Source organism: Enhydra lutris, unplaced genomic scaffold (genome assembly GCF_002288905.1).
Source record: "Enhydra lutris kenyoni isolate GAN:26980312 unplaced genomic scaffold, ASM228890v2 scaffoldscaffold15, whole genome shotgun sequence".
In the NCBI taxonomy this organism is placed as follows: Eukaryota; Metazoa; Chordata; class Mammalia; order Carnivora; family Mustelidae; genus Enhydra; species Enhydra lutris.
This window is the reverse complement of record NW_019154099.1, coordinates 47,489,692-47,501,751: the sequence shown is the minus strand read 5'-3', so window position 1 is coordinate 47,501,751 and position 12,060 is coordinate 47,489,692. Positions and strand designations below refer to the sequence as shown.

The following is a 12,060-nucleotide window of genomic DNA, read 5'->3' as shown; positions in this document are numbered from 1 at the left end:
AACAAATAGCACTTGTTTCTCTTCAACATTCCCTCTAGTATGTTGTAGACAATAGCCCTCCCTTAGAAGGCTGGGTCCTCTGGTGCTAAAGTTTATATGGACCATGTAGGAAGATAATGTATTGAGAAAACAGTGGCATGCTGGGAAAGTCTTTCTTTGGATCAAACCATTTGCAGTTGCCATCCCAGGTCTGCCCCTTGTAAGTTGCATGACCCCAGGCAGGCTACTCAGTTCTTGTAAATTTAACATTCTTTACCGTAAAATCAGGAAATGGATGCTCTACAAGATTGTGGCAGGGCTTTGAAATAAATATATAAAACATCTAGAAAGAGACTGACATGGGGAAGAGGATCTGTTTTGTCTTCTACTGTATTCCTCATGCCTGATACATGATAGGGGATTTGTTGAATAATATAGTAAGTGCTCAACTATTTGTGGTCATGATGATCATCATTGTTACTATTTGTCCAAAGTCTTAATGTGCTTTTGTTCCCAGTCCTTAAAAATGTGTAATATACATATATAATGATATATGTTATATAACATATAATATCATGTTATACAAAGAATACACAAACCAAGAGTTTGAGATAAGTGCCATAATGTTGTTACCAAAATTTTATAACTTGATTAAACAACCTGGCATAGCCAATATATATATTTTTTAAAGTTTATTGATATAAATGATCTCTACATCCAACCACAGGGCTCCAACTCACAACCCTGAAATCAAGAGTCTCATGTTCTTCTGACTGAACCAGCCAGGTACTCCTAGCCAATGTTTTTTTTTTGGGGGGGGGAAGGAATTTCAGTGTCCCTTACACCTAACCTAACAGTTTAGCTGTGGGCTAAATAGGAGAGGAAAAAGGATCTGATAATGTATAATAAAACAGACCTAAGACAAGCTTGGAGCAGGAGCATAGTTCATGGGAATGGATCTTTTCATTGGTCGGTAGAGTAGATCCCACTAAATCATTGATCAGTGACTACGTACAACAAATGAGCTGTCCTCTCTTGCAGATATGACGAGAACCTATGGCATTAGAGGAGGGGAATTTCATATCTGAAAACGTGGTGTGTTCATCTTCAGCCTTCCGATATAAAGAGAGGGTGCAAAAGTAGACTTTCATGCTTTGTACTACCAAAACTTCAGGAAAGCGATAACTGATGAGGCTCAAGACGAATAATTTCATTAGCATTGAGCATGGTGGGAAGTACTTGTTATAGTTATGAAGGGGATCGGACAGAAAGGCAGACAACTTGAGTCCTTTGGCTTTGCCACCCTGTTTCCTCAGCTTTTCATGAAGGTTTTACTGAAAGCCTTTGAGCTTTTTCTTAATACTTGATCTATTCAGCAAATAGTTACTGAACTCCGCCCTTGCATGAGATTGGCTTCAGAGACACCGTTGTTATAATGCAATGATCGGGCAACGTGGGTCCCATCATCAGAACCCTCCTCTATGTATTCCTTATGCACTATGAGGCCCCTGTGCATTACTTAACCTTTCTAAGCCTTGGTTTCCTTATCTAGAAAATAAGGGGGGAGGTTCTAGCTCATCACAAATATTGTGTGTGGTTTTTTTTTTTTTTTTACAAATATTGTTATAAATATTATGTAATATAAACCACATATCGCAGAGTGTAGTCTTTTGAAGAAAGCATTCAATATATGATCTAACAGTTATAAACACCGTTGCTTTTCCAAAAAAGGTTCTGGAATGACTGCTAACGGCAACTGGTGTAATAAAGTAAATGATCTCCCAAGGAGGAGTTGCCAATCGTGTCCTGGAATAAAGAGTCATTTTAATTTGTAGGCTTTCCAACTCTCATCATGTCTGCCCACCTGCCACCTCTACCCTCAATTGGGAAATTGCTTCTTGCCTCACCCAAAGGCTTATCAGAGTTTAAGAAAGCCTCTTTATGCAAATATTCCAGCTGAAGTGGACATCTAGAACTTCTAATTCAGTGAGGCTGTTTATGGAGGGTGACTGAGGGTTCCCTTGAAAAAGGAGAAATACATGGGGTGTCTGGGTGGCTCAGTTGGTTAAGCCTCTGACTCTTGATTTCAACTCAGGTCTTGATCTCAGGGTTGTGAGTTCAAGCCCGGAGTTGAGCTCCAGGCTAGGCATGGATCCCACTAAAAAAAGAAAGGGGGGTGGGGTGGGGTGGGGGGTGGAATACAACCCTCTAGTTCTTAGGAAGTATGTAGATTTTATACTTTAGTTCATGTATAATTTCATGGATGTGGCTTGTATGGATAATAAAACTACCTATTTCCAAATTCCACACAATAAAACCTCTTCCAGAACATACCCATTCTTTCAGCAAATCCTATTGGTGTTTCCTGCTAAATGTATTCAAATTCCAACCACCTGTTGCCTTTCCACTATGTTCGAGGCTGGCTTTGGTCCTTCCCCATACCCTCTTCCACGTTGCAGCCTGCTTCCTAGTCCTCTGTCCTGTAGAGCCTGGCTGTTCTCCTTCCTCTCCTTCCTTAACTCACTCCCCTTTATCCTATGTCAAGATTACCAGATACACTTTTTTTGTTTGTTTGTTTCTAGCTCATTCGACATTTTTTTGTCCTGTTATTTTATGACCTGCTATACAATATCCTCTCATGTGAGTGCACCCTTACATGCCCTGTATTATTTCTACTCTTGATTCTGACATTTCTTACAAAGAAATGTGTCTTTTAAGAGCACATTCCTTATTAACAACCCTCCTATTATAATGTAGTTGGACAAATTCCACAAAAATGTCTCATCTACATTCTGGTAATAAAGAGAGTCCGTTTGACCTCTTAGAGAATTTTTAATAGAAGAACTTGAACACGTATGCACATACTCCAGTGGAGATCCTTCTGATGGTCACAAACACCTTTTGTTCAAGTGCTTCTTACACCCTCTTCTTTAGGGCTGTTTTGTATATCAGCAACCTGAGTGCCTGGTCATTCAAGCACGGCTAGGATAGCGGCCTCTTAAAACATGAATCCATGTCTAGGCAATAGATTTGAAAGGAATAAATGATTGCTATTTTTCTTCCCAGGAAAAGAAGAAAATAGCTTTTTGTGGAAGCCCCAAATGTGCTTTTTCCCCAATGGATGGTGGTCATTTGGGGTTACCCCAAGCTCATTAAAACCCAGAGCTAGGCCTGTAAGTCTCTTGGCCTGTCTCTCAAGGAGAGAAAAAGGGACCAGGACAGATTCTTTCTTATCCAACTTCCTACCAGTTCACCCCGAAAAGCCCCAAACTGGTTTGATTCAGACTCAGCCAAGGGAACCTAGTCTGATTCCATGGCTCCCTTTCTGCCCTGTCATTCCCCCTCCTCCCTTCACACATCCCCTCCTCTTTGATTATATCTAAAATCTCTTTCACAAAGGATTTTAAAAATCGAAGCAAGCTAAGCACATATGTGCCTGACATATTTTTGTGTGAATGACTTTCAGTTAAAATGCAATCACTCAGTCACCAACCAGGTTTAAAGGGCTGATATAGATTTGGTTAGTACGTCATGAAGGGGAGACCAATAAAAAGAACATAAGGGCTTTGTGCAGTCATCCTGGTGGGCGAAAAGGGCCGATGAAGAACAGGCTGGAGACCCTTTGCAAACTTCTCAATTTTGCCTAAAGCAGGTCCTGTTTATCTTTAACGGAGTGGGGGGACAAATAAAAATGGGGCACCTGGTTTTTGTGTTTGGCAGCTGCATCCTCAGAAGCCCTGTCTCATATGATTTATGAAAATGTACTTTTCTTCTTTTAATGTGTGCTTGACTTCATACAAAGGAGCATTTTCCCCCCTGAAGATTCATTAATGAAGGTTACGCCACAGTCTTAAAAAAGAAACGCAGATGAAAATGTTTAATTATTTACGATTGAACATATAGAACATTTGCCTGGTTTGCACAGCTGAAGATATAATTAGAGGTTCCTAGAGAGAGAACGGGCTGAGAGTGTGCAGAAATTTCAAACATATTAGAAAGAAAATTTCCCCCAAATTGCTCACAAATGTGAGGGATTAGTCCATCTACCTGGGGCTCTCTGAAATTCCATGATTGAGTAGCTGAGAAAGGAAAGATTGCTTCCTTTCTCAATGCCATTTTGTTGGACGTTTTTAACGAAGTAGCAAATTTGTAGCTCAATAGGAAAAGCTCTCCGACAATGTATTAGAATTTATAATCCCAGCCCATGTATCTAGCTACTTCATTTTTTAGATTATTGCACTTTCCTCATTCGTAGAAGTATGACTAATGCAAATACCTTTGCAGACACCTGCATGCTGTTTTCCTGCATGTTCATAATGGCTTCGGAGATCTTGACATCTATTGGGTCCATGACAGACTCAATGTTGAATGGTCCTTCCAGTCGCTCTGCCACCAAGAGCATCGCATCTGTTAAAATACAGGAACATGATTTATATGAGAACAGAGGGTTCCGGGTGGTTAACCTGTGCTTAAACAGTTCCAACACAACTGGTTGAAAAATAACCATTCACTCAAAATTTTTATTTGATTTTATATAATCTGAAATGGGATGGACGACTAAATATCAAAGCAGTATTTTCTATTTTTATTTCACTTGAAGATTTAAACTTATTTTACATATATAAAAACAGGCGTAAACATGAGAAAATCAGTTCATATTAACATTGTTGAATGTCTCTATCCCACGTGAAATTAAACCAAAAGAACAAAATTAAGAACAAAACGATATTAGGTCAGGAATCAGCTACATTTCAAACATGGAGTCTAGGCTTTTCTTCGGGAGGATGAGGAAAATTGAGAAAGTTGGAGAAGTGCCAGCATGTGGATTTGGGTGCAAAAATGTTGAGACCCTATTCAAACCTATTTAAGATGCATGGAACATTTCTAGATTCTCCAAGAACAGACCTGTCCTTAGTTTGTGTCCTTCCGTCTTAGCCCTTTGGCATCCTTTGGAGGATAGAGATATGTCTCTTACTTGGTTTTGTATGTTCAAGGCTTATTATGGTGCCTATCACATTGTAAATGCTCAACAAATATTTGTGAAATGAAATTGTGCTGAACTGAACTTCTGCTTGCGAAGCTTTAATTTTCTGGAGAATATAGTCCTGGTGATATGTCGGCAGGAGGTCTGCCTGAGGAGATGATAGCCCAGAGTTCTGGGCCTTGCGCCATCAATAACTAGCAGAACGCCTGCGGGGAGAAAGCCTCTGAGCTTATCTTGCCTCAGACTGGTGGGGTGTAGAAAAGGCACTACTGATGAGGAGTTTCTCAGGGTCAATGGCGAGGGACACTTGCCCATTCTTGTGCCCCTGAAAACTGGCTCACTTCTGTCTTTAGTGTTCAGGGCACAGTTTGGTAACCTGCTTCCAGGTTGTTGAATAGAACTTTCTGTATGATGATAATGGGGCTTTTGAAACTTACCATGTGACTAGTGTGACTGAAGAATCAAACTGTTAATAAATTAGTTTGCTTTTAATTAATTTAAATGTAATTTAAAAAAATATTTTATTTATTTATTTGAGAGAGAGCCAGAGAGAGACCATGAGCAGAGGAGAGAGGCAGAGGCAGAAGCAGATTCCTCACTAACAGGGAACCCAATGCGGGACTCGATCCCAGGGCAGATCATGACCTGAGCAGAAGGCAGATGCTTAACTAACTAATTGAGCTATACAGGTGCCCTAATTTAAATATAATTTTAAATATTTAATTGAGACTAGTGGCTGCCATATTAGACACTGCAGCCTATACTTTTTTTTAATTAACATATAATGTATTATTTGCCCCAGGGGTACAGGTCTGTGAATCATCAGTCTTACACAATTCACAGCACTCACCATAGCACATACCCTCCCCAATGTCCATAACCCAGCCATCTATCCCTACTCCCCACCCCCCAGCAACCCTCAGTTTGTTTCATGAGATTAAGAGTCTCTTACGGTTTGTCTCCCTCCCAATCCGATCTTGTTTCATTTTTTCCCTCCCTACCCCCTACGACCTCCAGTCCTGCCTCTCAAATTCCTCATATCAGAAACAGCATATGATAATTTTCTTTCTCTGATTGACTTATTTCACTTAGCATGATACCTTCTAGTTCCATTCACGTCGTTGCAAATGGCAAGATTTCGTTTCTTTTGATGTAGCCTAGACTTTTAACATACAGATTCCAATCTTAGATTTCAAGTTTTTCAACCGCTAAAGCTCTTGGGAGCCAATCTTAAAACACTTTCCTTCTTTCAAAATAATACATGTTTATTATCAAACACTTACAAAATACAGAAAAAAACCCCAACAACAAAGGAGAGAAATACACCCATAATGCCACTTCCCAGAATAACACCTGGAATAGTTTGCTTTTTTTCTTCTGTGCATAAATATTTTAAGCATGCAACTGGAAATATACCATCCATATATCATATAATTTGCTTCCTAACTGTATTATTAATGTGAAATGTTTATAGTAGTTATTTTATAGTATTAGCACCAAGAAACCAAACTTTATTTTTATTACATATCCAGCTATGCATGCTCAGTCAAGGTCCAACATCAAAATCTTTTCAGGGTTACAAGTAGTTTCCAATTAGGCTGATTAGAAACCTTTTAAGAGGTGAATTCTTGTAAGAAGGATACCGTACTCTCTGGGAAGCAAAGATTATATTTCTGAAGAGCACTGGGTTTTGTGCACAGTATCAGCTTTAACACCACCCACTGGCCGTCTGCGCCCAATCCCAGAACCGAGTCTCCCTTCTACCCCTTGTAAAATGCTCCCGGAGTGAATGCACTCAGGGAGGTCCCTCTAGTCCACACGCATCCTGGGTACTCTGTCCCATAGCATTCTTACCATGGGAAAGATTTTGAGTGTGAACAGACTCACAAAGAACCCCTAACAGCAAATTTTCTGTTTTTTTTTTTTTTCCCCTTAGATAGTGCAGACTTCTCTGTGTACATCACAGCACGATCTTATAACAAAGTAACAATTTCTCTGCGGCTTACACACCCTGTTATCTGGCGGGGCGGACAGAGGATGCCCAATGCGAGGTTGTAGTATTTTGATCTTAGAGAGGTTTTTCCCTTGGAGGTTTTAAAAGGTGGCTAACTGTTGTCTGTGAGCCAATCTGTTTCTTTTATGTCTCCATATGTGTTTTGTATCTTTATTAAAAATAATCCCCTTTCCCATTAGACATTCCAACAGGTTTTTTGTTGACGATTAATTATGAAAAATGAGCAAGTTTCTCTAGATGGGTGCATTCTGCTAGGAGAATCAAGAAACCTCGTACAGGAAAAAGACTTGGCCTGATGGAGTTATTCAACAAATGCACTTAAAGAAACTGAAACCATGGGTCCTTTAAGTTGGTGTTTTACAGACGTATTTGCATAAATCATAAGACAAAGAGTATTGGTCTTATATTCGTCTGACATGAATGGGCTGACTTGAGACAGTGCTAAGGTTAGCTCTCTGGGAAGTCTGAGAGCCGCTGTGCTCCCCACAGTAAGGACAAGTGTAGTGGACTTACTACAGTGTCTCAATTTGAAATTATGGGGTCCTCTCATAAAGCAGGGAGGGAGGTTTTTCTCTTTGGTGATTTTAGTCTTTTTGTTCCTGGCTCCTTCCCCAACACAGTCCTGGACTCTTAGGTTTCTGGGTCTGCAAACGCATCTTACCTTTTTAGATTCTAATCATGGTGTTCAGGGCGAGCTTCTCCAGATCACTTGCCTATAGGGCCTTGGAAAAAGGCAATCTGATTGATGATCCTGCATATTAAACCTAACTAAATGATCAAATTTACTCAAATTGCTTGCTCCTAGATTTCCACTTTCTTCTTCTTCCTCCTCCTCCTCTTCCTCTTCTCCTTCTTCTTCTTTAAAAGATTATTTATTTTTTTACATGAGAGAAACAGAGATGGGCAAAGGGAGAAGGAGAAGCAGACTTTTCACTGAGTAGGAAGTCCAACAAGGGGCTTGATCGCAGGACCCTGGAATCAGAACCTGAGCCATAGGCAGATGCTTAATCTACTGAGACACTCAGGTACCCCACAGATTTCCATTCTTTATCTCAATTCATTTACTTTGTTATAAAACCTAATTTAAGATGACTCATTTTTGATGTAGGTAAGTATCTATTTTTCTTTTAATTTAGATCAGCAGTCAGAATATGCTACTTTAAGCTGTTACGTGGTTTAGGCAATTACTAATGATGTATGTACTAGTTTATATATATAGTGTATACTAGTTTATGTATTATATATTTATATTATATATATTCTTTATATTTAATATATTTATATTATATATTGTTTATATATAATATATATAAACGAAGTGATCATTTTTCAATATATATGTATCAAATCATTATGTTGTATACTTTATAAATATATATTATATAAATTAGTATATATATATATACACACACACTAATTATAAACATATATTTACTAAGTAAATTAAATTCTCTTTTGAAGACTCAAAAGTCAATGTAGAGGCTCAAAATCTCAGAATCATTAAGAGTAGTAATGTGCATATAGTTAACGATACTGTATTCTACACCTCAAAATTTGTTAAGAGGGTAGATTTTATGTGATGTGTTTTTTACCAAAATAATAATAATGCAAAAGAGCAGTAATGATTATCATACTCATCAACTACAGAAGTGGAGAAAAGACAACACTTCTACACTGTTGGTGGGGACATAAGCTGGTGCAGCCACTATGGAGAACAGTACGGAGTTTCCTCAAAAGATTAAAAATAGGCCTACCATATGATCCAGCAATCCCATTTCCGGGAAACCAAATCACCATCTTGAAATCTATCTGCAGTCCCATGTTCACTGCAGTTCCCACGACACGGGAATGATGGAACTGTCCATCAACAGATGCATGGATAAAGATGTGAAATATGCGTATCATTCAGTCTTAGAAAAGGAAGAAATTCTGCCATTTGCAACAACACGGATGGACCTTGAAGGCATTATGTTAAGTGAAATAAGTCAGAGAAAGACAAATACTGTATGGTCTCAGTTATACGTGGAATCTTAAAAAAAAAAAACAACCTGAACTCATAGATACGGATAATGGATTGGTGGTTGCCAGGAGCAGGGATTAGGAGGTAAGAGAAATGGGTGGAGGAGGTCAAAGGGTACAAACTTCAGTTAATAATTCCTGGGGATGTAATGTACAGCCTCGTGACTGTAGTTAACAATATTGTTTTACATATTGGAAGTTGCTAAGAGAGTAGATCTTAAAAGTTCTCATCACAAGAAAAAAAATGTGCAACTGTGTCGTAATGGATTTTAATTAGATTTATTATGATGATCATTTTTCAGTATATATCCATGTATCAAATCATTATGCTGTACACCTTGGACTAATACAATGTTACACATCAGTTATATCTCAATAAAAATGAAAACAAAACAAAAACATGTCTCCTTAAGATACAGTCATCCCTCTGCCCAGTGCCCCTTTTTGTTCTAAATATACATGACAGGACTTCCCAGGGCCACAAAAGGAAAAGCAGCTTTTCAGAAAACGCTTCCAGTATTTTGCATTTTGCTATAAAGGGGCTTACAGCAGGCTTAAAGCTCTGGTCTTTGGGAGTCTAGTTTAGGTATATTATGGAAGGAGAACATGGCAGCAAGACCAGAGCTGCTCAGTCCTGGGACTCCATCCATGTATGCCTGGAAGCCAATGGCCAGTCTCGCTGGACTCCAGAACTCAGATGGTAAGAGCATCCGCATAGCCCACTGAGCAGCCAGCAGCATCCCTGCCTGACTGCTTAGCCCCCCACCGGCTGGGCAAGGCTGTCACCAGATCAGGAAAACCTTTCGTCTTCTTTGGGGCTGAAGGAAACCATCCCTCTCTCTCCCCCCAATACCTTTATGACACCAAGGCAGTATTTGGTAAGTTTCTCTGCAATCAATTAAGTCACAACGTAGTCATAACTTACTCCAGAGGCTGCCATCCTACGCTGTCTTAATTATCTCCATGCCTTTTATATTGTGAAATATTTGGAACATTATTTTTAACTGTGCTCTTGGAGCTATTATCTATGGCCTATCTCTTTAAACAAAGGACTGTTGCTTGCTCCAGCAGCATCCATAACTTCTGTTTCTAAGTGGAGGTGAAGTTTAGACGAGTTCTAGAAATAACTGGTATCACAGCACGAGGTTCTGAGGCGCAGAGGTGCGGTGACTGTGTTAGGACAGGGGGCGTGCGTTGCAGCTCAGCTGGAAAGGTGCACATTCAAAGCTGAGGCATCGGGCTGCAGGCAAAGCTGCACCTCTGGGCCAAGGCATTTTGCTCAAGTAAGCACAGACTTTCCTATAAAGAGTAAGGAGACCTGCCTCTGGTTAGATGGAGTCAGGCGCTTGTGTTTCCATCTAGGATCCTCTATTCAATGCCAGAGATGTAACGGAGGCTACAGAGTCGCATTCTGTTCATCATGACCTTGTCTCCCTAATAGCAGTGGCACGAGGAAACAAACCAGAGAGTGTCTGGGGGGTTGGTAGCACAGTGCCTGGAGTACAATGAGCTCTCGACAAACGTTAGCTAATCCTAGGCCCTACTTCTGGGCGGAAGTGGAAAAGAGAGGACCAACTTGCAAGAAATTTTGGTCGAAGTGTTGACAGCAATGATGCGAGGAGGAAGAGAGTACATACAAGACACGGGGCTGACTTGAAGCTGTGTAGCCGCTGCTCTTTTGTACACTAAATCAGTGTCTGGATAATAGCTGCTCTGTGATGGATGAGTTCATTACTGAGAGATACAAGACTGTGTTCTTTCCTCAGGATGCATCCCTCTGCCAATGAATGATGATTACAAAGTCTTGGATGCCTTTCCTATTGAGAGGTGGGGTTTATGCCCCATGCCCTTGAATTTGGGGGGGCTCTGTGGAAGGGACACTGTCTGTTTCCAGATAGGTACTGAAGAGACTAGAGTTTCCACTTTTGATTTCTTGTGAGACTCTACTCGGAGCTCACCAGGCTGGACTGGTCATGTGTGGGCACTCCAGGTGACAGTCTCGGTTGGGCCCAGATTTCCAGTCAGCCTTCCTGTTGCAGACAGAATATTTGTGCCTCCCCTCCCCCAAATTCACATGTTGAAAACCAGTCTCCAAAGTGATGCTACCTGGAGGGGGACCTTTGGGAAGTAATTAGGACGTGAGAGCTTCTTGGTCCCCTTCCATCATGTGAGGACACAGCAAGAAGATGGCTGTGTATGGAAGGAAGCAGGCTTAAACCAGACACCACATCTCCTGGTGCCTTGACCTAGGACTTCGCAGGCTCTAGAATTGTGAGAAATGCATGTTGGCTATTTAAACCATGCAGATTCTGGTATTTTTGTTATAGCAGCCCCTATGGGGATAAGACAGCTGCAATGGTGCCAGACATATGAGTGAGGTAGTCTAGGACCTTCCAGACTTATCTCCCAGGGGATTGCCATCTAGTGACCCCAGCCAACACTGTGGGGGTGGAGGGGGGGAGCAGCAGAATCAGCACCCTGAGCTGTACTTGAATTCCCGACCCACTATACTGTGATTTGTAATAATAAGGTTGTTATTTTAAGCTGTTAAATTTGGGGACCATTTATTTTGCAGCAAAAGGAAACTAGAGTGACCAAATATTTACAATATTTATAAAAGATTCAGATATTTTTCCAATATTTGTTTGACAGAGACCTAAAGAGTCAGAATTCTAGTCGATTAATATTTGACCAATTTAACATTTATGACATAACCCTAGTTGACAGATACCGAAATGGTAAAAAAAAAAAAAAAAATGTTGCCCTCAAGGGAACATACAAAAAGAACTTGCTCTAAGTCTGCAAAGCACCACGGTTCACCGAACGCACACCAGCTAGCCTCAGATTAGGATATATGTTTCTCCTGGGATGTGAGCATGAGAGAGATCGAGTGAGAGAGAAAGCAGGTTTGGAAAAAGGCAAATATTCTGATTTTTTTTTCTAAGTATTTGACTTTATGAAGAGCAAAGGCTCTGACACAGGAGCTAGACATTATCTCTCATCTTTGGATGGCACTGGATTAAAAACTATCCTGCTGCTGGCACTGCTTCATGTTTATGTTCCT

The 12,060-nt window shown here is 40.3% G+C and overlaps 1 protein-coding gene across 1 annotated transcript in view; it reads right to left on the bottom strand.

Annotated features, from left to right (window-relative positions):
- LOC111146965 (glypican 6) overlaps nucleotides 1-12,060 on the bottom strand; it is a 1,144,597-nt gene that overhangs the window by 100,561 nt on the left and 1,031,976 nt on the right. The window contains exon 5 of the mRNA XM_022502741.1: nucleotides 4,256-4,386. Coding sequence (XP_022358449.1) covers nucleotides 4,256-4,386 — 131 coding nt within the window. The remainder of the gene's footprint in view (nucleotides 1-4,255; nucleotides 4,387-12,060) is intronic.